Source organism: Dipodomys spectabilis, unplaced genomic scaffold, assembly GCF_019054845.1.
Source record: "Dipodomys spectabilis isolate Male_0828 unplaced genomic scaffold, ASM1905484v1 ptg000082l, whole genome shotgun sequence".
Classification (NCBI taxonomy): Eukaryota; Metazoa; Chordata; class Mammalia; order Rodentia; family Heteromyidae; genus Dipodomys; species Dipodomys spectabilis.
This window is the reverse complement of record NW_024870759.1, coordinates 4,219,670-4,247,569: the sequence shown is the minus strand read 5'-3', so window position 1 is coordinate 4,247,569 and position 27,900 is coordinate 4,219,670. Positions and strand designations below refer to the sequence as shown.

General features: G+C 41.1%; 1 protein-coding gene across 1 annotated transcript; it reads left to right on the top strand.

Annotated features, from left to right (window-relative positions):
* The first annotated feature begins 316 nt into the window (after positions 1-316).
* Positions 317-27,869, top strand: LOC122110936 (norrin cystine knot growth factor NDP). Its single transcript, XM_042683651.1, has 3 exons — positions 317-464; positions 16,644-17,039; positions 26,612-27,869. The coding sequence occupies exons 2-3, from the start codon at positions 16,866-16,868 to the stop codon at positions 26,837-26,839; spliced, it is 402 nt and encodes a 133-aa protein (XP_042539585.1). The 5' UTR covers positions 317-464; positions 16,644-16,865; the 3' UTR covers positions 26,840-27,869.
* Positions 27,870-27,900: the final 31 nt, after the last annotated feature.

Genomic DNA, 27,900 nt, shown 5'->3' with positions numbered 1-27,900 from the left:
GAAAGAAAAATAAAAAGCAAACGTCCATGCCCTTGTTCTATGCTGTTCCCATCATAAGATGCTAGGTAAAAGGGAGCCCAACGGTGGGCAACAGCCGTGGGCCCCCCGATAATGATAACGAGCGCCTCACATTTCCGTGCGATTTCCCATTTGCTAGTGAGCTGCTGCGGCCGCATGCCTGATTGATATATGCCTGCAATGGCACTTTTCCATTTGACATTCTCGCTCTCTCTCTCTCTCCCTCTCTCTCTCCCTCTCTCTCTCTGTCTGCCTCTCTCTCTCTCTCTCTCTCTCTCTCTCTCTGTCGCTTAAACAACAGTCCTAACTTTTGTGTGTTGCAAATATAAAAGGCAAGCCATGTGACAGAAGGACAGAAGAACAAAAGCATTTGGAAGTAACAGGACCTCTTTCTAGCTCTCAGAAAAGTCTGAGAAGAAAGGAGCCTTGCGTTTCCCCCCCCTAAGGTAAGCAGGAAAAACAAGCGCTGACGGCTGGCTTTGCCTAAGAAATTAACTTCTTTTCCAAATCCAGCATTTCATCCTCCTTGCAGACAAAGAGACAACCTTTAAATACCACTTGTAAATTTGCATTACTTGAATTTGCATTACTCAGTATCGTGCTAGCTTTGTGTGTGTGTGTGTGTGTGTGTGTGTGTGTGTGTGTGTGTGTGTAGGTTTTTTTTTTTAATTTTTAATGAATGTATCTTTGAAGTCTGTAACAGAGCGCGCCGGAGCGTCCCAGAGAAGCTTGAAAAATATCTTGGGGGTTGATTTCGATTTTCTTTTCAAACTCTCTGCGTAGTTAGATGTAACTTGGTAATGGTGCTTCTATTTGACCCTGTGAGATGGGGCAGAGAAGTAGCAGCAGCTTACGGGACCTGGGTTCACGGAGCGCGATATCTTCCTCACCGCCCTCTTCCCACTTACAATGGGGGCACTATTAACGCAGGCAAGCTTGCGAGGTTAAATGCGCACGGTTTGCTTTTATTACTACTTATGTATGCGGCTGATCTCCTGCCAGGGCTGTGCCGGGAGTGCTCAGAATGACTTCAAACAATAGGCAACATTTATGCCTAGCTCTCTCTGTCACGCTTTGCAGGAATTCTGTTCTTTTGCACCTCTCTCCCATCCCCCGCAACGGGATTTCGCTTCCATAGATGCATTCAGGGGAGCACTCGGGAGAGACGAGGATGGTTTTGCTATGTGATTTTGATTGGGGAAAAAAAGTCCGAGGAAATGCATGCTGTTTGCCTTGGCCTTATTGCAAGGGGTTTATTTTTAGTATTCAGCTTGTCCCTGCAGTACGATCAAAGCTCCAATAGAGTGACAGGGGATGTGGGGGGGAGGATGCTCCCACTAACACCCAGACCCAGAACTGGAGAGATGACTCCTGCACACACCTGAGGAACATTCAGAGGGTTCATTCAAACTTTTAAATACAAGTTCTATCATTACATGAACAATCTAGCTGTAGGCGGTCTGGACATAACTCTTTCTTGAGGGACGGGAAGTTTGATTGTGTATAGAATGTTAATGATTCAGAACAGCATAGAGACTGAGGCTCCTTGTGTTGGACAAGCCCAGATAAGTCCTCAGGCAAGAGGCAGTCTCCCCATCTCAACTGTGATTCAGGTGCTGGAAAGGAAGTAAATTTGGCAGGATGAGTAGGAGTACAACACCTTTGCTTTATAACTGTCATTTAGAGATGGCTATAGTAACGGGTGCCTCTTTTCATTTCTAATATTAGTGCATTTTTAATTACAAGGAGCTGGCACTGGCAAATTGCTTCAGCATAGAATATTAAATACCAGGTGCATTTGAAAGTACAGAGATGCCAAAAATGCACTGTTGGCTGTGGGTGGCAACTAAGTAGAGTCAGGACTTCCAGACTTCTCAACTGAGCACTTAGATCACTGCAAAAAGATCTGCTCATTTTCTTCTCATAAGTCTTGTCTGTAGAAATAAACTTCAGAGTCCAGTTGACAGTTTTTATTAAGGTGTGAAGTCGTGATTTATGGCCAACTTTCCTGATTTCCTTTAATAACAAGCCTAAATGTAAAAGGAAAATCTGAATGCTAGATGAATTAATTCACCACTCTGGGATAGTCACTAATCAGAAAGCTAATTCACAAAAGTATACTATGGTCTGCAATGCTATAACATTTTACACTGATTTTCTTTAAACTGCTGCTGTTAGCAAAGCATTTGGGTGATTCCAAACAATTTTCTTAAACTATTATTCAGCTCATTACATGAGAATGTTTGAATGCAGATGCAAAGCATTGCATCATTTATTTTAAAATACATTTGTTCAGGTAGTAGGAGAACTGGCCAAGGCCTTCTTAAGACTGTATACCAAAGCAGCTGACACCCACAGATGAAAACGTGCCTATGGAGTTTTCAATCTTAATTTGAATTCCAATGACACTCTCAAGGGAAAAATAAATCATTTTTCAATACATTTAACAATTTCCAACTCATTTATTTTCCTGGGCTCTTGAAAAATATTAGGAGTTTTCTTAGAATTATAGCCACCAAGGATGGCCTGCGAATTTCCTTCTGATTTTAAGAATTCACGATTCATGCACTATTATTTTGACTGGTTAGATATTCATTCTAGCAGTCATTTCGTAAATATTTAGTGTTTTCAATATGCCTGGTACTATGCTAGTCCTGATGGACACAAAGGTGAATGAGACATTGTCTCACACCCTAATTCTCCATCTGTATGCTCTCTCTAGTTAGGTAAAATGCTCTCTCTAGTTTACTGAAATGGACTTTGCCAGTGGGTAAACTGGACAAGAACTTTCTGGTTATAAAGAACTATTGAAAATACCTGCTAGTGTCTAGGTTTTCTTGAAATGATTCTCACTCATCAATGGTGATTTCCCCATTTGGCCTTTAGCATCAGATCCTAGGTATATCTTAGCTGTATAGCTAACATGACCTGGAACTTGCTGGCCTTGGCAGGAAAAGCCTGGAAAAGAGCAGTTTATCCTTTCTTTGCTCTCTCAAGCACCCTTTGGAAAGGACCACGTGCTGTCTCTATCAGGGATGGGTGTGAGTCACCTCGTCAGCAGCTGACATCAGGGCTATTTGATGAATCATTGAATTAGAAATATGCTTGGAGGAGGAGGATGCAGTCACTATCTCCCACTACTTACTGGGCCTACTCCCAGGATCTATGCAACCAGTGACCTCTAGGCTTGGCCCACATTCAAAAATCCCCTGGGAAGAAGTTGTCGGAAGTTGTTCCCCAAACCCAGGTCTCTGTGTGAGCCACACACAGAGTTGCTTTCAAATCACAATCTGGTGTTTTATCACACGGTTGGATGACTGGGAATAAAACCTCTGAAGACATCATTAGCAGGGACCTTGATTCGGGTTCTTATCACTAGATAATTCCCCATGGTTGGATTAAAATGCCTCTGAGTCCCTGGGGTGCCTGACTCACCCTAGCCAGCCCTCAGTTTCTTGGCCAGCCCTTAGCCTTAGAGCCCATGCTCACCTCTTCCCATGACAGTCAGTTAATGCTGCTTTGTCCTGGCAGAGCAGCAGTGGCAGTGAGGATGGGGAAGCAGGTGGAATGACTGAGAAGTGTGTATCTGGAAGGGGTGAGGGGCACAGGACCATGGGAGGATGAGTGAGCTCCAGGGCCTGAGATTTTGTGGTCTGTCCAGTGATCAGCTGTCATTTCCTCTTCGTGTATGACACTGTGGAACATATTAAAATTTCTCTGGGATGGTATGTTTGGAATTCCTCTGATGCCCCACCTCACCAACTTACTCAGACAATAAAAGCAAGGTTGTAAGCCTTTGAACAGCTGGCCGGCTATATATTTCCCTTCTTTCTTTCATATAATCTAATTCAGAAAAGAATCCAGCTAGCCTGGCAGTGCCATGTCTGGGTACTTGTTTCCTTCAAGTCCTTGCTCTACCATCTCCTCTGCTCTCCCTGGGTGGCATGTGGCTTTTTCTTTTCTTTTGCTTACCACCAATCATAGCCCTTTTCCCTTCGCCTGGGCTCCTTCCATTGTGAGCTGGCTCTTTTGCTAGTCTGTTTTCCAGACAGCTTGAGTCCTGTTCCATCCGGGGAGAACAGGCCACAAGATCTCTGCATCTCCATAGTATTCCCAGGATGTCATTCTTGGCACTATTTCTGCTGGGTTGATAGGATATGGGGGCTTTTTTGTAGCCCTGAGCCTGAACCCACTTACAGAGAAGAGCAGCCACGTGGCTCAGAGAGAGCAGGGCTTGAGTGACCCGGGTTGGCAAGGACAAGCATACCATCACAGTGACCCGGACATGTCCAGCAAAAGCTGGGGGTGGGTGGGAGCACTATGGGAATGCCTGGATACACTCTGGCCCCACATTAAGAGAAGTGTGTTTATTCTCTGTTTCAAGCGGAAGAGACAAGTGATTTGGGGCGCGCAGGGAGGGGGGAGGTCCTTGAATCCTAGGGCTCTTTCCCTTTCTCTTCCCCCATCTCTCCACCTCCTTCCCCAAACAGAAATAAAAAGACAGAATTTTTGATTTAGGTAGCCTAGGCTTGAAGGTCTTTATGAAACCGACTTGATGAAAGGGAAAGGGAAGAAATGGACCCTGGGTTGGGCCAAGTGAAAAATGCATGGTGCTTTGGAGATGGGGAAGGAATTTGTCTGCCCTCCCTCCCTCCCTCCCTCCCTCCCTCCCTCCCTCCCTCCTTTCCTTCCTTCCTTCCTTCCTTCCTTCCTTCCTTCCTTCCTTCCTCTTACTCTCTTTCTCCTTTCCTCTCTTTCTCTCTCCTTCCTTCCTTCCTCCTTCCTCTCTCCCTTCCTCTTTCTTTCTTTCTTTCTTCCTTTCTTTTTTCTTTCTTTCTCTCTCTTCCTCTTTCTTTCTTTCTTTCAACCACAGCAGAGCAGTTTTTGATGAGCTGAAAATGGAAGGTACTGCACTTGTCAATTAGAGATTCCTATTTAAGACCTACCCTATGCAGCATCCTTAAAAGATACTGCTAATATCCTTGGGAGCAAGGGGTAGTAAAGAGCAATCTACAAGCACTCCGTGCTTCTGATTTTTTTTATTTCCTGGGGGCTTTGGTTGTCTTTTCTGAATTAGCTAAAGTTCATTGAAAGACCTAAAAGGAAAATTTTAACACAGTTGAATTAAAATGAGTGTTTTCCTGTTTGCTTGCACAGAGAGAGGGGGGTGGTGGTAGAGAGGAGAGGAGAGGACCAACTTCCCCTGACTGCCACTTCTTGGGTTTTAATATGAATTATTCCATACAAGTCCCTAGGCTAGATGATCTATTTAAAGACGCCTGGCAGCATGAAGAGAGAGGGTAAAAATACAACCACTCCTTTGTCCATCAAAGGTTTTCTTTGGGAGGATATTAAGAGCATTCCTGTTTTCCTGTCTGCCCCTGCCAGTGGCAGCTTTCCAGCGGGTAGTACCCACTCCTCACCCATCAGGTCAGCAACCGAGAACTTCTCTGTTTGATTCCAGAAAAAAAAAAACAACAAGAAAGGGCAAAGAACCCTTCTGAAGCTCCCATGTGTGGGCAGTGGGCAGCAGAAGCAGGGACTGACATCAGTGCTTGCTGGCTCAGCTGTGAGGGTTGCATGCTGCACATTCACATAGCCACATAGTGGAGTTTTGGAGGAAGATTGTGCCAATGGCATTGTTTCTTCCACCAGCAGTTCTGACGTCTGCAAAGCTGCCTTCTCTTGTCTTCTTCATGCTCACTGTCCCCTTTATTAGAGCCTGATCCTTGGGTTATATATTCGCTAGACCTGTTTTCCACAGTCAGAACCTAACAGCCTAGATGGGCTTTACAGTCTAGAACAATTCCTTTCTTGTTACAGAGTGCTGACTCAGAAAATTCCAAGAATGGGTAACTTCAGTTGGCAATGCATCCTCAGGGCTTAGAGTCAGTACTTCATCCAACTGGGGTCCTTTTCACCCTGTGTTGAAATCTGGACATGAACATTGGGGAGTAGTAGCTGGGTGTGAGATTTGCAATAGATATCTTTCATCTTTTATTCCACAAAAGCTAAAAATCATTCAGATTATTTGCTGTCTTCCAAGACTTAGTTTTATCTCAACTTTTTCTTTTAGGCTTTGATCCAACTGATTGCAATATTATTTTAAAATGAAAGGGCAACAGGCTAGGACATTGAAGAAAGTCCACGAAGAAAGTCCATGTCAGAAAATGCTCAGGGGTGACCTTTCTCCAGTGTCACAAACCAACAATGGCTCTAAATGTGTAGTCACTTTGTATCCTTTCATCCATAGGGAATAAAAATAAAAAGAGAGAAGGTCAGGGAAGATGTAACAAAAGACAAGAAGAAAAGATTACTTTTGATGTAATTCTGCAACTGCCCTTTCAACTTTTCTTTTTCAAATAGTACAATTTTGAAGAAAAGGATCTCTCCTTTTCACCCACTCCCTCCCCAGAAGGGGTCGGAAGTTGCCTTCTCCTCCTGAAAAAGAGGTCAAATCCCTAAGTGAAAAACATTCCTCATCCTTCTATAACCAGTGTAAGCTAATGAAAAAAAATTCCCTGGTGCTCAACTCTAGGTAAAGTGGAAGTACATGCATTCCTAACATGAATGTAAAGAACCTAAACAACGCAATCCTTAAAGTCCTATTTTTCTTTAAAGCTCAATGAAGATATTTTAGGAGTTGATACATTTCTGTGATCTCCCTCATTCTCATTATAGAAAACCACTCTTTTACAAAGTTAAAGTTTTTCTCTTCAGAATCCAAACCTTAGGCAGCAGAATAGGGTTATGGCAGGAGAGGCTGGGGTGTGTGTGGGGGGCGGGTGGTTTAAGCAAAGCAGAATACAATCCAAAATTCAACAGCCCAACAAATTCAGAGTGATTAGTAGCATAGGGAAACATTTTTTAAGTGATGTGTGTGTGTTGACCATGTGCCTTTCCCTTACACCTGCATCATGAGTGTTCTGATTGAGAGCTGGTTGAATTCAGTATTCAGATCCTACCACAGAGCAGAACAGACCAATTGAATGGGGACTGGAAAGATTGAATTGCTTCTATTGTTTATGCTCCACTCCTAACTAAGGGCCCTACAGCTATTAGGTGAGATCACTACCCACCATTCCAGAATGCAGTTTCGGGTGAGGAGATTCAAATACAGCTTTGGAAACACTTCGCTAGACACTTTGAAGAAAAGCCAACCTGTTCATTTGACTCTGGGGTAAAAGGGGCCTGAACCCTGAGCTAACACTGCTCACTTCCCTTCCCCTAAGGCCAGGCTACAGAGCATGTATGCAATGATTTCAGCTCAAGGCTATCTAGAATACCTGGTCATCTTTTCTTGTCCACAGGGAAGTCTTAGCTTCATGTGTTTCCACAGCACTGAGTCTTCTAGTTTGGATGTCTCAGAATTCTCCTGCTTTATTTCCAAAGAATCCTGTGCAAGGTGAGTGGTAGTTTGTTTCTCCCCTTGCATGGGACCTCTCCATTCCTGGGAGGGAATGAGGAAAAGGAAGGGGACCTTACCCTTTTGGACATTGTGCTAGTTTTTTGTTGTTGGTTTGTGGGGCTTGAACTCATGGCCTGGGTGCTGTCCCTGAGCTCTTTCCCTCAAGGCTCTACCACTTCGAGCCATAGCTCCTCCTCTGTTTTTTGAGTGGTTAATGCCCAGGGTGGCTTTGAACTGTGATCCTCAGATCTCAGCTGTCTGAGTAGCTGTGAACCACCAGCTCCCAACAATACTGTGGTATTTGAAAAAAAATTGCAAGTGTAGTGGCAGGTTTGAGACATCAAAAATAATCCTTCCTCTTTCTGTTTGGGAACTTCTGTGGTTTCCACTCGGCCTATTTTAATTCTCTGAAGGGATAAAAAGGAGCTCTGTTGTGTTTAGAGCTACTGATGATTTGCGGCACTGGAGAAAGGCCACCCTGAGCATTTTCTGACAGTTCATCACCATATCAGTCACAGCTTATAGTCGGGTGGCTGGATTTACGGAAACAATCCAAACCCCCAGAGGAAAAGACTTCAACATAAAAGTGCTTCCTGACACTTGGGTACTCAGACCTAGTCGTTTCCAATGAATGCAGGATTTATATTCTAAAAGTCAATTAGTTACGTCAACTGTTAAGAAGTCAGAATGAGTCTTCCCATGGAAACTATGAAAGCTCACATATGCCCAGTATAGGATCCAAGAGCCAACTCTGGTGATCAATGCTTTCTGACTCAGGTCTTAATACAGGGCTTCAGAAATATCCCTTTCCTAGCAGAAGAGGTTCTGCAGATACGTTGATAGGTAAAAGCCTTATTCTTGACCTCTAGGGCCTTATGAATTCTCATTTGCAGAGAAGATAACTCTGCTGATCCATCTTTCTCTCTTTATCAAATGAAAGAAGTCTAATTCTAATGCAGTCAACAACCATTAACTTTCCCCCTTTCCCTACTTACGTGGAGATTGGAAAGAAGCATCATAAATCTTAAGACAGCTTTAAGAGAATTAAAAACTGGTTAATTACCCTCTATACCTACTTTCTGTTATTATCAGGGTATTATTAATTTATAAATTAGTACATTATAAGCACAGGATAAAACTGATTATTAAAGGCTATACTCACTTCAGGTTACCAATAAGGTCTCACCAAGGAGCACATTCTTATAGCTTAGCCTTTAGTGTTGGATCAGGTACTTTGTTAGAACTTGTTTCAACTCTTGGCAACCATTATTCCCTTGAAGATGAAAGAAGTCTTGTTGTAGTATTAAACTGGTGACTCTATAGCCCCAAGAGAAGATGTTATACTATGAAAGTTAGAGACTGTTAGAAATGGGTAAAGTGGTAGACATAACTAAACCAGTTTATTCATCTTGAAAATTAGGAAACAGAGTCATACTGAAGCCAAGTGACTTCATCATGATCATGTAGCTAGTGATGTATGCACTGAGCTCAGAGCTTGAAGGCCATCAGATCAGCTTTCCTTTTACATGATCAGACAATAGTAGATGTTATATCAGTTCCTGAAGGCAGAGATGTAATTATCCGATATTTTGGATAGGTGAGTGCAACATGCCTGAACACAGACCACCAACTACATAGTCCTGTAATGGTTCTGGGAAGGGAAACATGAAACTATCAGTAAATAGGAGAGTGGATAGCAATAAGGTTCCTCTGGATTCCCTGATAATGTCTGAAGATGAGGATTTTAGGTATTAGTCAATTTCAATGTCAAGTGCCCCCACTGAAATCCCTACTCAGTAACTAACTGTTTAAGCCAAGGGACACAAACACAGACCCACAGACACACAGACACACACACAGACACACACACACACACACACACACACACACACACACACACACACACAGGTAGGGCCATTTGACATTTGGCTCCTCCTCCAAATTATTTCTACTTCCCATCCTTTGTTTGAATACCCTTATCTACCCCAGGATTGTGATTCATTGCCTTTTGCCCAGCTATATTCCTCCTACTTTCTTCCTCAGTAATCCCCACTATGGAACTCAGCCACAGTTGGCTAGTCATGCAAGTTGGGGAACACAGGGTCCTATTGCAGATTAGAGAACTATTGTTTACTTGCAAGGATATTGTCATTTCTCTCCTAAGATGGCACTAAAGGAGGTGGTCATTGCCTCTTATTCTAAAACAAACTTCAGGAGATGAAAGGAGGAATGGGATCTACTCTCTCTCCACTGATCTTGTGGCTTCCCATCCTTGGAGGTCCATGAGTATGGCTAACTGGATTGGGGGGGGGGTAGATTTGGCAGCTTTGCTAGTGGGTACTGCTGCTGCTTCTGGGCCAGCTTAGGCTTGTCTGCTACTCATGGACTATCAGATAGGAATACTATTAAGAACCATTTATTGAGGACAAGGGATGTATTTATAAAATCCAACGTGCTGTTTACAGTTTATAAATCAAGTGCCTTGGGAAGAAGCATATGACTTGCTCTCCAAGGCTAGGTGATTAGATCCCATTGGATTCCTTTGGCTTTCTCAGAAGGAGCTATTTATTCTCTGAATAAGACTTTGAGTTTCGTGCTTTTCCAATCTATGCAGGAAATGTTACCTATTGGCAAGCTATCTATCTATCTATCTATCTATCTATCTATCTATCTATCTATCTATCTGTCTGTCTGTCTGTCTGTCTGTCTGTCTGTCTGTCTGTCTGTCTGTCTGTCTGTCTGTCTATCTATCTATCTAGATACATTCATATATTTTTGTTTTTGTGGCAATTCCCTTGGCTTTGTGTTCTGCTCTCTTTACCCATGTTTTCCTAGTATCATGTTTTTAAAATTGCAACAAATAGCAAATAATTCTCTCTGATGCAGATGCCATTTGAAAGTCATTATGTTTTATCTGTTTCATTTGATCTCCTTGGAAATGATGCAGTGCATGTTGGATATAAATTTGATGCTAAATGAGTTTATCAAGATGTCCAAATATTAACCAGGAGAATAGGCCAGGACTCTACTTGGATATTCAATGGGTAAAAGGATCAGGATGTAGGTTAAGACCTATTTTTTTCTCTGAACTTTATCTCTTTTTAGGTGTGTATGTGTATGTGCACATGTGTGTGTGAATTGAGGCCAGGATCTTGGCAGTCTCTGTACTCCTGATCTATACTTCCTGTCCCCCATCTCTTTTTGCTAAAGTGAAAGGAGTAAGTGTACTTTGAATATGTGTTAAATATTTGTTAAAGGAGGCTGCAAGAGGGAACACCTGCATATATAGTCATACCAAAAATGACCCAGGGAGAGATTTAGTTACTGAAACAGGGCAAGAATCAGACCATTCCTGGCACATGCCACTTAGCCAGGAATCAGGCTGGAATCCCTCATGCAAAACCAGTGCTTTACTCTGTGCTTGGGAGAAGGTCAGCCCAAGAGTGAGCTGATCTGTGGGCACAATACCATCTCTCACTCAGGAGGCTGCTCTATTATTTCTCTGAAGATGACAGGTGGGGCAATCTGGGCACCAGTTGTTCTTTTCCACTGGTAGCATTTGGAGGACAGCTCCAAAGTCGGACATGCCAGCCTACGTGCTTCTCCTGCTGGCAGAGACTCTACACTGGATCTAGGAGAATGTGGGCTCTGTACAGTGGCCAAGTTCACATCTCAGGCACTGTACTCTGAGCACAGAGCAGCCGGTCTACTGAGTTCAGTAAGAAAGTGCTTCTCTCATTCACCCATTGTGTTTGAGTTGAAGTTCTGTCTTATAGTCACGAGGCTCAAAAAAACACAATATTAAGGTAAGCTGGAATTCATTTAGTTTGGAGAAAATGACAGAAATTCCCATAAAACAGACATAGCCCAGGCCTCCAGCAATCTAGGATTCCATTTCTGTGAATTTTCTTAATTACAGATTTTCTCCTTTGTGAGCCCTTACTGCTACTCAATAAACCAACACAATGTCAAATCAAGTCAAGTCAAGCTTTTCTTGAACTTTATTCAATTTCTTCTTCAAAACAACTCCGTTAATTCATTCAATTTGATCACTTAAGGCAAGAAATAAAACAAAACAAACAAAACCCACCCAAATTCCAATATTATGGTATAAGTATCTTACCTTTGTGTTTTGAAGAGCCTGTAAATTCTATAGTCTATTACCATTGCATATATTATTGTGTGAGTGTAAGTGTGTGTGTGTGTGTGTGTGTGTGTGTGTGTTGGTACTGGATCTTGAACTCAGGGCTTGGACACTGTCCCTTAGCTTTTTCCCTCAAAGATAGCACTATATCATTTGAGCCATAGCTCCACTTTCAGCTTTTTGCTGGTTAATTGGAGACAAGAGTCTCTTGGACAATCCTGCTTTCCTCCTCAGATCTCAGCCTCATTAATAGCTAGCTTTACAGGTATGGGCCACTAGCATCCACACCATGGCTTATGCTTTGAAGTATTTAATATATAAGCTGAACAAAAATGTATCATGCTTCGCAAGTGTATTGGAATGAAAAAAAATCTCAGAACTAGGGGTTGTGAGACAGCCATCTTTTCTATCAAACTGGGTCGCTTAAAAATTCTTGCTTTGACCTGGTAGTTTGGCTTTTGTTGATGATTCTGGTGAGACAATATCCATAAGTAAATAAAGTAGCAGAGGGTGGGAATAATTAAGACACAGGTTGCTCAAGAAATTATCAGAGAGTGTGAATAATTAAGGAATTCTGTACTCTTCAAAGCAGCCAATCTGTGAGCGGATCCTGAACCTGAGCTTGGCCAATTGGACCAGAGAGGTAGAGCCTGCTGCTTTAGGGAAAAAAAGGAAACAGCTCCCGGCCGCACCCACTCTTCCTCTCCTCCTCCTATGCTTGCTTGCTTGCTTGGATTTCAGCTAGTGGTGCTCCCTTCTGCAGAAGTAAACTTTGCCTTACTGAGTTCCTTTCAAGGTGGTGTCCTTATTCTTATATGACACCCTAACATTCTGAGCCATTTCTAACAGATGAAGTAGCATTTCCTCTTATTATTTACTGATTTAATTTATACATGATACTAGGGCTTGAACTCTGGATTTCAAACTTGCTAGGAAGGTACTCTGTTATTTGATGGATGTCCTCAGCTCCTTTTTTTCCCCTCTACTCTCACATTTTCTCTTGGGGTGGGCCTCTCTGTAGCTAGGGTGACAGACCCACATCACTACGCCCAACTTATTGGTTGAAATTTTTTTCCCTAAGTGACTTTGAAGTACAATCCTCCTAGAATCTCCTTCCTAAGTATCTGGAATTAGAGTGGTGAGCTACCAGATTCAGCCCATTTTACTATTCAATATGATTTCCAGGTTTAGCTTATCTGTGAAGAGACAATATAAAGTTCATAATACTTCTGAAAGTGTTTTTATTCACTCATCAGGAAAAATGTTTTAATTGTGATTGCAATGAAGGATAGCTGTTATTTGTTGGAAATAATGTGCAAGAATAAATGGTAAGCTGGGTGTTCTGGCTCTCAAGCTAGTAATTTTAGTTACCTGAGTAGCAGAGATCATAGGATAGAAGTTAGAGGCCATCCCAGGCATAAAGGTTCGTGAGACTTCATTTTAAACAATTGTGGTTCTATCTCAGTCATGGGGGAAGCATAATGGATGGGCATCCCCAGTGACACAGGGAAACACAAGTAGGAGGACCACAGCCCAGGCCTGACTAGGCATAAATCAAGACCCTACCTTGAAAATCACACAAAAAGGGCCTGAAGGGTAGCTCAGGTGGTGGAGCACCTACCCAATAAGCTTGAGGCTTGAGTTCAATCCCTAGTACTGCAAAAGATACAAAAAAACAAAAAACAAAAAACTAAAGGATCTACCCAGAAGACTATTTGACTAAGAAAAAAAAAGACTAACCTATCTTTCTGCGTTCATAAGAGATGGAAATACAATAATAAAATACCTCAAACTGATACAAACATTGGACATCCATCAACTGAGTTACTAATTGTCAGCTGAGCTTTTACAAGGGAAAGCATTATTGTTTTTTTTTTCAATAAAATTTTGGATAAGTAATATATTTAAGTTCAAAAATCTGAAAGTAAGAAAAATGTATAAAGTGAAAAGTATTTCCTTTAAGCTTGTTCCCAGCCCCCCACAAGTAATTTTGTTAGTTTCTTGAAAATAACAACTGGGCACCATTGGCTTATGCCAGCACAGTTTGCTATTCAGGAAGCTGAAAATGGAGGCTCTTGGTTTGAAGTAAGCCAAGACAGAAAAGTTTGCTAGATTTCATATTTAAACCAGTAAAAATGTGGGGCTGGACATGGGGTTCAAGTGGTTGAGCACCAGCCCAGCAAGCAAGGCCTAAAATTTTAACCCTAGTACCATATATATTACCCCCTCAAAGAAGTTCTAGAAATTCCTTCCAGAGATTCTTTATTTGAATAACAAATATTCTTATATCTCTCCATTTTAGCACCGGTCAGAATTTCTGTGCCCGTCTTTATATAGTGATCTGGTATTCCATTGTGTTAATGTTGTATAAGATAATTAGCCTATTAATATTTTGTGCTGTTTCCAGTTTTAGACCATATGCTTGTGTGATTTCATCTGAAGTTATAGTTTACAGAAATGCAACTGCTAGGTCTAAATTATATGTTTACAGTTATATTGCCAATTTGTCCTCTTAAGAGCTTTTTACCAATTTATACTGTACTATCTCTGATATGGGTCCATTTTCTCAAAGCCTTGCCAACAAGGTGTATGATCAGGGTTGAACAAAGTATCTCCAAGCACTTAATTTTCATTTCTCTTAAACAAGTGTCAATCCTTTTCTACTTTTAGGGGTCCTTTACATATCCTTTACTGTGGAGAAAATGGAAATACTGGCAAATGAACTATACACACATGTGTAGAGATTTGTCATTGATGTTGTTACTTAGTTTTGCCATCATATCATACATATTTTTAAATATTTGCTTTATGCATCTAACTACACCTCCTGGTCCTAGCTCTGGAGAAAAGTTGCTGGCAACGGGAGGAAGCACCAGAATTGCAATGTCTGCTTTTCCCTTCATCTTTCTGCCATTGACTCCTGGGGGAAATATCTGCAGACTGGAGTGATGAAAGGAGAAGTCAAATCAATTCTCTTTCTGAGACTAATTAAAGCTTCAAAGAGACAGATAACCACTTGGGATAATTGAGTCATATTGAAACTCAGGAAATGGTTAGTAATATTGCATCTTCTTACCATGGACCCCAAGATAATTCTGGCTCTTTGAGGTGAAATCTTTGTGAATCTTATGGTGATGTATATAGAAAAACCAAGACTATATAGTTGTTAAGAAAATAAAATATACCCATGTTAACAATTTTTATTCATATGTATTAATTATAATGATTAAGAGATTCATGTAATTTTCTATACAGTATGTAGTGTGCACTATCCAAATCCAATCACCTTTCATAAAACCATTCTGCATCTTTTGCTGATTTGGAACTTTAGGCACAGGTTTGATCTACTTTAATGAGATGTTGTCATTAACATGCACATAAAAGAAGACTGTGCCAGATTGTATAAAAATAGGATCTATTCAACTTTAGAAATACCTTCTGCATATGGAAATGTGGTACCTGAATCCATAGGCTTTTTTTTTTTTTTGGTTGGTCATGGGGCTTGAACTCTGGGCCTGAGTGCTGTCCCTCAGCTCTTCAGCTCAAGGTGAGCACTCTACCACTTGAGCTACAGTGCCACTTCCATCCATAGGTATTAAGGGGCAGTATTTTAGAGCAAGAGAAGAAAGCAGATGTCATCTCTGTCAATTCCCCTATCCTACAGGCAAGGAAATGGGCTGGAAGAATTTAAGTGACCTGAGCAAGGTGCCCAGCTGATTAATGACAGTATCATGACTTAACCCAAGTGGGTTCCCTCATTATTGGAATTTAGAGGACTTTCCTGAATCAGAGGCACTTAGCCTTTACCATAGCTGGCGATGCTCTGTTCTCAAACAGCTCTGCCTCATACACCTTTTTCCACTCAGAATCTTGCCTCGCATTAGGAAGGCAGCCAAGAGCAGTTAGGTAGGTCTAAGGTCACTCCGGGAGGGCAGAACAAATTGGTTTGTACCAACTTGAACTTCTAATCTTGATCCTATCAACATTTTGTCCTGTTTGTTTAGACTGTTCATGAGTAGGAAGGAGGGAGAAAAAAGAATTGTACTATAAACAAAACAATCAAATTCTGAAATACCTTTGAAAGTTTTTCTGAAGCTTTAATTATCCCATTCTGTTCATTGTGGATATAATGTCAACTCCTCCTCCAATTTTCCTAAATGTCTGAAAATATCTTTGATACTCTTAGTATTCTGGTACCATAAAAAGCATCCGTGTGGGCCATGCCTGAGGGGTTGTAAGGTGATTTGATGAGATCTCTGGATCCCATTCCTTTGACCAAGAGGTATGGTTAAAAGAACAAAGTAAATTTCAACAATCAGTATAGCATGGTCCTACTTTTATGGTAAGTCTCTGCTCCAATGATCACTTTCATTTGCAAATTATACCATGGGTTCTGACTACAATGACTCTGAAGAAATGTGTGAGTATGTTGGGAAATATACATGTGCTACCATGCTGGAGGCCAGTGAACAAAATGTGTATTTCAGATGCAGTGTGTCATTGATATTGGGTGGCATGAAGCTGAAACAAAAACAGGATGAACCCAGAGCACAGAAATGGAACATTAGATGGGTGGGTGGGTGGGTGGGTATAGACATGGAAATGGAAAATGCATTCCCGAAAGACAAGGTCTGTGTTCATTAGAGCTGACCTGCCTCCACGCTAGCCCCATAAGCTGATGTTGATACCAGAGTTTTCTGAGAAGCTGCACAGACCCATCTTCTCCCATCAACTAAGGATAAAGATGAGAGGACTCAATTTAGTTATGCTGTGACTAGAATGACATGTTTAATTTTGACAGTGGGCTCAAACTACTCTTGTCCCTAGGAACATGGACTCCAGCAATTAAAGTCAATATGTCCTTCCATGAAGCCACTGTGTCTTCCTCCAAATGGTTATAAATATGTAGCATAAGCAATGGGGGATGGAGAGATAGAATATGCTAATGACACTCTAGAATCCAATATTCGCCACTCAAAATGCCATGGAAAATTTTGACTTAATACCTCCTGCATTCTATTAGTGTCACTGGATAAATATTTCTGGGGAAAATCATTTCTGTTTTCATTCCAGCTGTGCACCAGATACTGTACCAGATACTGTGATGATGGATCCCAAGTGCCAAGAGTAAGACAAAACTCAGCCATACAAAGGACAATGACAGCCAGAAAGCTTCAGTCAGATCCTGCTGCCATTGCCTTGAAAGGAACTGGATCCTAAGAGGTGAAGGCATTTCTAATTTTTTGTCCTCGGTCTCCCTCTGCTGTTCTTCTGGAGAAGTTTTTCTTCACAACAATGAGAAATCATGTACTAGCTGCATCCTTTTCTATGCTCTCCCTACTGGCAATAATGGGAGATACAGACAGCAAAACGGACAGCTCGTTCATGATGGACTCTGACCCTCGACGCTGCATGAGGCATCATTATGTGGATTCTATCAGTCACCCACTGTACAAGTGTAGCTCAAAGGTAAGCATAGTGTACACCCTCACACAGGAAGCAGAAGAGAAGCCATATTTATTAATTAGGGAAGGAGAACGGTGTCCAAAGCTCAAATTGTAGCTCTGTAACTGGCCTGTGATGTTTGTGGGAAAATCCTTTTATAGTTTTCATCATGCTTTGCACTTCTGGCAATGTAGTGGAACGTGTGCATACTCAATCCCATTAAGTGGGTGTCTTCTGTCCCTGGTTGTAAAATTCATGTGTGGTAATGTCCTTATATCAAGACATAAATATGGAATCTACAATGAATTGTACTTCCTACTCCCTTTAGCAGTAAAGAAAAAGGGAAGGCAAGGAAACATGACTGAGAGTTTCCTGGTGAATTCTTCAGAAACTAGCTGTGTGGTCTGAGTCATAGTCAAGTGATCTGGAAAACTTAAGATGTTTATTTGATCATTTCCCATTTTTTTACCTTGGCTATCCAGCTCATTCCTGTTGGAAATTGATGGTGGTTCTTGTGGAGGCTACCTAGGCCTCCATGTTGAGACAGGTGATATCATGCTTTAAAAGCCACCAAAAATGGTCAACCACATGGACCACCCAGAAAGGAAGTACGTTGTAGGATAGGATGGACTCTGAATGAGAGTTCTCATGAGTGTCACCATTTCCCAAACAGTCACAGGAATGACATTTGTCCACACTTGGTAAATAAGAATTTGTTTAGCTCAACCTCAAGAGATTGTCACATTAATTCCAAGACTGAAACCACATAGTAAACACTTTCACATGGTAAGTCTCCTTTTTTTAATTACCAGAGTAATTTAGAATTTTTTGTAATGCCAAGCAATGGAATCAACCAAAGGCTGTATAATCAATCTCCATAACCTCCATTTAAAACATTATGACTTCAGTCTGCTCTTAACTTTTCCATAACTTCTGTGATTATAGCCCAGGGTTTTAGTTAAATTTGAGTTAAATCACTTTAACTATTATATTAATAAGACCTATGACTGTGGGAAAAGAAATAGAAATTTTCCACTTAAGAAAAATGTCTATTTGTGCTTGTAGAACTAAAACAAAAAAGAGAAATTACATCAATATAAGATTCTGCAAGAGGCCTTTATTAGGAAAAGGAAACTAGGGGTTAGGAGTGCAGCTTACTGATAGAGAGGTTGGCTAATGTACATAATCCCTGTGCTTTGTCTCCAGCACTTCAAACACACACACACACACACACACACACACACACACACACACACACACACACACACACACACACACACACGAAAGCACCAAAAAGAGAGAAAAAATAGGATAAGCATTTTTTCGTGTGCACCAGTACTGGGTCTTGAACTGCACACTCCCTTGGCTTTTTAGCTCAAGCCTAGCCCTCTACCACTTGCACCACAGTGCTACTTCCAGCTTTTTGCTAGTTAATTGGAGATAAGAATTTCATGGATTTTTCTGTGCAGTCTAACTTTAAATCAAAACCCTCAGATCTCAGCCTCCTAAGTAGCTAGGATTACAGGCAGTACTGCTATTTCCCAGCTTAGCATAGACATTTTTTTTCTGGTTTCTGGGGCTTGAACTCTGGTCCTGGGCACTGCCCCTGGACTCCTTTTCTCTAGGCTAGCACTCTAGCACTTTGAGCCACAGTGCCATTTCTGGCTTTTTCTGTGGCAATAAGAGTATCAGACTTTCCTGCTCAGGCTGGCTTCAAACCACGATCTTCAGATCTCAGCCTCCTGAGTAGCTAGAATTATAAGCAAGAGCCACTGGCACTGGCTAGGATAAGTGTTTTTATGACAATGATTAGAAATTGTTGACTCCATGGGCCAGTGTGTGGCTCAAGTGATAGAACATTTGCCTAGCATGTGTCAAGTCCTGGGTTCAATCCCCCATACTGCAAAGGGAAAAAAATAAGGAAAAAATGGAAAAGAAAAGAAATTATATATTCTAGTAAGTTTGTTAGCTTCTCTTCCCATCTTCTCCTTCCCTCCTGTTTTATTTTTTTTAATTTTTTTTATGTTGGTCATGGGGCTTGAACTCTGGGCCTGGGCACTGTCCCTTAGCTCTTCAGCTCAAGGTGAGTGCTCTACCACTTGGTCCACAGTGCAACTTCTGGTTTTCTAGTGGTTTATTGGAGATAGGAGTCTCATGGTCTTTCCTGCTCAGGCTGGTTTTGAACCAAGATCCTCAGATCTCAGCCTCCTGAGTAGCTAGGATTACAGGCGTGAGCCACCGGTGCCCAGCTCTTCCTTCCTGTTTTAGAAGCAGGCAACACCAACATTCAGTGTTGATTATCCATTTATTGAGCGGTCCTCCACAATCACAGTTCTTTAAAAAGCAAAAAGTATTTCAATAAAGTGCAATGACAAGAAGGAAATAAAAAATAGGAACGCCTATAAAAACTTGAAAATGAGCTGAGGCTATAGCTCAGTGGTAGAGTACTTGTCTCACATGCATGTGGTCTTAGTTTCTACCCCCAACACTCCAAAAACAAAAACAGAATAAAAAAACTGGAAAACAATCTGGAGAGTTTGGGCAACATAGTGGAAGACCTCTTGCCTTAGTAATGAGCATGTCAACCCAAGGAAGGTCAAGTTCAAACTCGTAGCACTTGGACATTCACACTCTTAGAAACAGACGTCAGTCTACTACTATTCACCTTCACTTTTTTCAGAATGCCACAGCAAGTAACAGCCCCAAATTGTGATAATAGAAGAAATATTTGTAATTTCATGGGAACAATCTGTTTTCAAATCTCCCTAACTGTCCCAAATATAGCAATGGCTTCATGTTAATGGTGGTCATAATTATAAACCTTTCTTTCTTGACCATAAAATATGCCTGGCAGAATTTCAACAACCCAGAACTTTTTTGGATTACATTTTCTTTATGTATTCAGGAAGAAAACTGTTTTCATTTGGAAATATTTTATAACTCTTAACATTCACAGACTCAGGCTGGGTCTCGTTTAATGAAACTACTTTCCTTTAGAGACCTTGGATAAAATACTTAGCCTATGTTGGAAAGAAAAGACTAAGGTAGATTTTTTTTCCCTCTACAAACATTTCCCCTCAATATCATGATGGGGGGGGGGTTCACTGTTCACTAACCATATGCCTGTTGTTTGTTAATGCTTTCAGACTTATATGTACCCAGTGTCTGGCCTTGTAAAGACAGATGAAGGGCACATGTGACCCAGGCTTAAGGAGGAGAGGGCAACTGGCTTGAATATATAAGGGTCAGGCATCTCAAACAGTATGTCCTAATCATTGCCAGCAAACATGCAATGACAGGAATTATTATTCCCATTTTCTAGGTAGGGAAATTTAAGATCCAGATGAAGAATTAAGTAGGTTGCTTGATGCCACATAGCTGGGAATGGAAATCTCTGTTCATCTTTCGCTGCTTGATTCTTTAAATTGGAGGAATGCAGGTAGAATATAGGAGCTACTCTTTAGTGATCAAACTTTGGGTATGCAAGCAATGATGATTTAAACCCACAATTTTTTTCCTAGAAAAAAACTAGTACAAGTTTTTCTGGAAGCCTCCATTTGGAACTATCTACTCCAGACTTGATTTTGCAGTTGGCCAATCTTTACCTACCACCTAGAAATTCAGGAAAGGACTAAGTTGGAGTAAAGAAAGCAGAAAAAGTGGACCTAAAAGCAAGACATTTGTAATCACCATTTAAGATGTGCTTGATAACTTTCTTGATGGTAGTGCCTCCTGGAACTGGGCCCCAAAGGTCTTGAGAGTGACAGGTTCACTTACAATCTTCCCAAGAGACCATGTTTGTATGAGTCAAGGCGGTAGAGCAAATAGGGCAAAGGCTAGTAGTTAGTACAAATAAGATGCTTAGGAAATGTTGGAGGGACTTGATGTAACCCCAGCTTTGAAGGGACAGAGACTTGGTTTCCAATTCCAGCTCCATAGCTTGCCCAATAGGTGACTTTGGGAAAGCAGTCATTCTTTGGTGGTTCATTTTCTTCCTGTACAAAATGAAACTGTATATTTATTATGGGTATCTATGGACATTGTTAATAATATTTGTTAAGCTACCAGCATAGTTTCCAGTATATAATAGATGTTTAATGCATACTATTATGCTCTTGATGATGAAATTATAAGCTAGACAGGTGTTTTGACTCACTTTTCTATTTCCATTATTACTGAGAACTCAATAACTCTTGGGATCTCCTATAGCCTTAAAGGATTAGGAAAATGAAGCTTATTGTGGTTCTGTTGAGCACAGGGTGGGGCAGAAAAGCAAAGTAGCCATATGCCATTGTGTTGGGTGCTAAGAGTGAAAAGAGGAACAGATGTGCTGGCTGACCTTTCTTAGCAGGTGGATGGAGGAAGCTGCAGGAGTGAGTTCTGTTTCTCTAGCCAGGGATGAGATTTCAGCAACCCATGCTGGGAAAGTGAGCTGGTACAGTAGGTCTATGAAGCTTGAGTTGTATGAGAAATGGGAGATGGTAGCCCTTGGACACGGCATGGAACAACCAGTGCACAGTAGTAAGGATCCTTAAGCACCATGGGAGTGGAAGGGGCCTGAAGTGCAACAATGAAAGAAGAGGAGGAGGGTTTAGGTGGCAAAGTCTGTAAAAATTCCCAGAGGATAAGGGATGTGATATGCTAAACACTGAGTCCTGGGATTGGAAAGGAGATGTGAGAACTCCCCAAAGCCATCTTCTGCTGCTGCTTATAGTATAGCAGAAGACATGAGGGAAGTCAGGGATATTGAATTCACAGCATAGTTAACCATTCAAGAGATGTGACTTGCTTTTTCAAATAGGTCTCAATTTATAGTAAACATCTACTGTGTCCATGTCCATGCAGTGTGTAAGGGGCTGGAGACACATAAGGCTTGTAGATAAACAAGGGAGAGAAAGAAGGGAAAAGTTTAGGGTGCAAAGCCCTTTTGTGTCAGTTTGATCTGTAACCTGAGGGATGGTTCCAGGGCAGAGAGTGAATTGAGTTCCCACACAGCCCTTCAAAGCTTCCATTGTCCTTGTGCTGCTTTGTCCCCCTGGTTGCTTTTTTCCAATGCTCTTAGCATAGCACAGAGCCTTTGGAGGTTGTGCTGGATTGGTGGAGATGATGTGAATAGTCATGCTTCAAGGTTGTTGGTGAGGAAATAACGAGTGAATCAGCATGAATGAATCTTGTTTAAGTTCTCATATAGACATTGTTATCTTCTAGAGGGGATATAGTGAGAGAGAGAAGGAGAGAGAGAGAGAGAGAGAGAGAGAGAGAGAGAGAGAGAGAGAGAGAGTGTATGTTGAGAATATCAAGGGTCCAATAATTGTTTCATGGTTCTTTCTTTGAGGAAGTATTTGAATTGGGTCATAGAGGGTGGATAGGTAAGATTCCATCAGGCTGAGCTAAGTGGAAAGGACATTCTGATGACAGAGAAACAATGAAGGCAAGAGTATTTGGAGCAGTTCTTGGAATAGTATGTATTTTAGCTTGATTAAAGCAGGTAATGGATGATAAGAACATCTGGGAAATTGAAGATTATACTTCCCACTTGGGTCATGGAAAACCTTGACTCCTGCTTGGGATTTTGGATTTTATTCTGAGGGCTAAAAGCAGCTCATGGAGGGATTTTGTAGACTTGTTTGTGCATGGTTCTTGTGAAGAAAGTCCAGCTCCTACGGAAGAGCAGCCAGGTGCATTGGAGGTGGCCTCTGTTCCTTCAGTGCTAGAGGTTGTGACCTTCACAGTGGGCTGTAGGTGGAGCTTGACACCCTGAAAACTTTTAGTGGAATCACTGTCTTATTAGCTTATCTGTGAATGGCCTACAATGTGGACTTAGTTATTTTATGTACAGCTAAATAGTTATTTTATGCAGGGCTATTTTTAGTTCACCTGCATATGAATGTTTGTGTTCAATGCTCCATATAACTTTTGGCCCTTCTTAATGAAATAGCACAGGTTTGCTATATCCTGTGAGTCTAAAACTGGATCTCTACAAACTCCATTTGGGAAGATGGCTTTGAATAACTGCTTAATATCCCTAAGAGATGATCTAGATAAGAGATGCTTGCTTGCTCCAAGGTGAGATGTCAAGTATTTTTCCATGCATGAACACAAACCTGTTTCAGATCATGTAGTCTATCAATATGAAGAGAGAGCAAGTAAGATAAAATTAAAATCTTTAATAAAAAAAATCAAACAGCAGCTGGGTGCTGATGGCTCACCCATAATCCTAGCTACTCAGGAGGCAGAGATTTGAGGAGTTCGGTTTGAAGCCAGCCTGGGCAGGAAAGTCCCAGAGACACTTATCTCCAATTAACCACCTAAAAGTCAGGAGTGGAGCTGTGGCTCAAGTGGTAGAGCTCTAGCCTTGAACACAAAATCTCAGGGACAGTGTACAGCCCTGAGTTCAAGCCCCAGAAAGGGCACAAAAAAATCAAACAGCAGCTCTTTGGGAGGTGGAAATAGGAGGATGGATCATGGTCTGATGCTCTCCTGGGTAAAAAAAAACACCATGAAACTCTATCTGAAAAACAAACTAAAAAGCAAAGGACTTGGATGTGATTCAAATAGAATCGCCTATAAAGTACAAAGCCCAGAGTGCAAACTCCAGTATCACCAAAGATATAATAAAATAAAAATAGTTTATGGTTATTTTCTCTCAGCTTTATTATCTGTTAAAGAAAATTAATCAGTTGGTTTAGTCCAACTTATTCTTCCTCTAGCCTTTCCATGTTTTTCTTCTAGTGCTTCATATTCTTTTAGTGGTTGCTAAGTGATTATTAGATTTACCTCCAGGATATTCTCAGATAATGATGCTAATAACCTGTAATTACCAGAACTCACTCTTTCTCTCTTTTTAGAAAGATGTACTGGTCATTTCCTTCTTTTAATCCTTGAATGTTTAATTCTTCCCTATAGGGTGATATCTGAGATAATAGCTGTGAGTCCTTAATTTTAACTGCTAATTCCCAAAATAATGTAAGGTAAATGTCAAAAGGTTTCATACATACATATATACATACATATATGTGTGAGTGTGTTTACCTTTGCATTTTTCATTTGAACTGTTTTACTTTTTATGCTCTTGCTATTGGTTCTGGAATTACAGGGTAACTTTTTATTCATCACTTGATGTGAGAATCACCAAGCAAGAGTCTCCCACATACACAAAGACCAGTAATCTCAGGTTCCCTACTGCCTTCCCTGCCATGGTCTATAAGATTACATAGCCTTGTCAGTTAAGACACCCCACCCCACTCATGACTTCTACTCCCAGGATATCAAGATCTTATATGGGGTGTAAAGATAAGTCTTTTGACCTTTAGAAGAAAATTCCTACATTAACACACAAAATGTCTTATCTGTTTGTTCAGGCAAAGTTTTGTGGAAAAACTGAGCATGCTCAGAAGTGTTCCTTTCCATCATTTTAACCTTTTGAACATGTGCTCCATGGCTTTGAGCTGAGCATGCCCCCCAAAATGTAGTCATCATCTTTCCTTCTTAAACTGAGCATGCTTAGGAGTGTGTCCACCCCTAAAGTGCATTTTGATAACATATATAAGCTCCTGGAACAAAATCCTCAGAATTTCTCTGTTGTGCTTTGGAAATAATTCTTGTGCCTTCCTTACCTGGTACGGGTCATATACTTTTTTCACTCTAAAAAAATAGAAACTTTTTATTTATCTACTTATACTATATGCAAAAAATTGAATAGATGCTCATATCCATTTTTTCCAAGAATTTTTTTAAAATCAGATTCCTAAAAGAGTCTACTAAAGGAGTTTATAAAAGTCAGGTTAAGAGCCTCAATAAAAAAACACACACCTTTGTTATTCTGGCTCAAACCTTTAGAAATAGAGATGGCTAGAATAGATAAATAAATAAATGATTCTGAAGATGCCCCATACTATTGTGTAAATCCCTGGCTCCTTTAAAGGGTCATCCCAGAAATCCATAGATTCCCTGTGTCTGTTTAATTGTTTTGTCCCAAGTTGTAGTACCTAGAACACTTCTTCACCTGTTTTATTTTTATTATTTTGGTTTTTTTTCTGCTCGATTTCAATTTGTAACAGCTTTCTGCATTTTGCTAGTGGCAGAGTTACAGTGCATTGGGCCAATAGTAGAACACTAACCTTCAGGAAAAACTTCTTTTGTTCTTAGGTTTTATTTTCACATCATGTTTGTGGGCCTTGTTCAGTGGTTCTAAATCCTCAGTGCACATCATAATCAACTAAGGAACCTTGAAAATCATGAATGTCTGGGCCAAGGATTTTAATTCAAATGGTCTGAGATAGGAGTACTATTGAGTCTGGTTTTCCTTAGTGCTGGGGATGGAACCTAGGGCCTTGTATATATACTAGGCAAACACTTCTTTTTTTTTTTTTTTAATTTTATTTTATTTTATTTGAGAACATACTGTACAGAGGGGTTACAATTACATGGTCAGGATAATGCATACATTTCTTACCAAGCATTGCAGCCTCCTCCTTTGTTTACCCTTCACCTCCCTTCCCAGCCTCCCCCCTCCCCCCCCACCCAATCATACCCCCCCTCCCCCCCCTCCGACATTGTAAAGCTGGTTTTGACATGACATTTTGTACTTCTCATTGTTGCAACAGGTCCACCTGAATCCTTAAACGACTTGTTTGTCCCCATCTCCTCCACATGTTATACTGACATCAAATATAGTGAAAGCAGAGGTTACACTGTGGGGGAGGGACATACAAAGCAACCAAGAAATAATCTTATAAATGCGTTAGAAACACATGCATGAAAGAAACAAAAACATTAAAATACATATTTGAGGGTTCGTTTTCCTAACATCACCTTCTCTGACTTTTTCCGCTTGACTCATACCTATACTAGATATTGCAAATAAGGGAAACCATGGGACCTATGTTTCTTTGGGCCTGGCTTACTTCACTTAATATAATTTTTTCCAAGCCTTTCCATTTCCTAACAAATGGGGCAATGTCATTCTTTCTGATGGAGGCATAGAATTCCATTGTGTATATATACCACATTTTCTTGATCCATTCATCTATTGAGGGGCATCTGTGTTGGTTCCATATCTTAGCTATGGTAAATAATGCTGCAATAAACATAGTTGTGCTGGTAGCTTTAGTGTGGTCTTTTTTGTAAACATTAGGGTAAATGCCCAAAAGTGGGATTGCTGGGTCATAGGGGAGCTCTATGTGGAGTCTTTTGAGGAACCTCCATACTGCTTTCCAAAGTGGTTGAACAAGTTTACATTCCCACCAACAATGAAGTAAGGTTCCTTTCTGTCCACATCCCCTCCAGCATCTGTTGTTGTTAGAGTTCTTGATTTTTGCTGTTCTAACTGGAGTGAGGTGATATCTCAATGTTGTTTTGATTTGCATTTCTTTTATGGCTAGGGATGTTGAACATTTCTTCATGTGCAAACACTTCTTTCTAATCTGTATCCCCAACCCTGATATCTTAAGTTTACCCAATTGATTCCAATGTACAACCAGGTCGCATCCAGCAGGGATTGGCAAAGTAGAGTTCAACCCTTTCAAAGGAAGCTATGATACATGGCTGAGGGTTTGGCATCTCCACAGGGTAATCACTTCCTCCTCTTTCCCTAGATGGTGCTCCTGGCCAGATGTGAGGGGCACTGCAGCCAGGCATCGAGATCGGAGCCCTTGGTGTCCTTCAGCACTGTCCTCAAGCAACCTTTCCGTTCCTCTTGTCACTGCTGCCGGCCCCAGACCTCCAAGCTGAAGGCACTTCGACTACGCTGCTCAGGGGGCATGAGACTTACCGCCACCTATCGGTACATCCTCTCCTGTCACTGTGAGGAATGCAGCTCCTGAGACCAGCTGCCTAGTGCCTGTGGCTGGAAGAACCACAGAGCAGAAGAGTTTGACCAGCCAGAGAAGGACCAGCAAGAAAAGGGTTAAGGCAAAGATAACAGTAATTCCCAGGGGATACTGCATATTCTAGTAAAGTCTGTGCTTCTGGACAGAGAGAACTACTCTGAGAATTGGCTTTTAGTTCCCATCTCTTACCTTCCCCCCCACTATAATTTCTTTTTGGTTTCTTTTGAGATTCAGGTATTCCCCCCATGTGCACATCCTCCCCCCATTGGCTCTGAATGCTGTTTGGGTTTGCAACAATTCCATGTGAGTGGGAAAGATGTGGAGCCCCATGCAAGAGTGTGTCAGGCTGATACTGTTTGGTGCATATTAGGGAAGAATTGGTCTTGAAACACAGGAAAATCCAACTCTTCCTGGGACATCTGGGTCCTCCCCCCCTTCTTTGTCTTGTCATTTTGGTCTAAAGTTGTCTCTGCCACTAAAAGTTACCGATTTCAGATTCTGGACATCAAGCATATGGATATGTTTAGCAAAGTTTATTCATAGACAGCTAACTGGCATCATAATAACTAACAAATGAATTCTTTCATGGGATTCAAGCTCTTGACAGCTCTAATTATTAATTCACAAATGACGTGGGGAAGTAAAGAAGGCATAAAGAATGTGTCACCTGAATGCTCTTGCAGATAAATTATGGTCAAATTTTTGTAAAGGAACAGACTTGCAAAGACTTGCACAGATATGGATCCTGCACTGACTTTGGAAAAGGCATCTATGAACTAGGGCCATGAAGAATGCCCTGTACTCATGCATGCACATTAGACAACCAAGTATAAGTCTATTTGTGGATGTGCTATAGCTTTAGCCATGTCTCAGGCATCATTTTCTAATATCCGCTCATTCATGTGAGGCTTGTTACCACAATGGTGGCCTGGCTCATCTTCTGAGCATTTGGTTCCAATATATTTTGGTCCTTGATGCTCAAATTTGGAGTTATTCCCATGTTTCAAAATAAAAAAAAAAAGTATCTTTACAGTTTTTGCTGTGTTAGTGTTTCC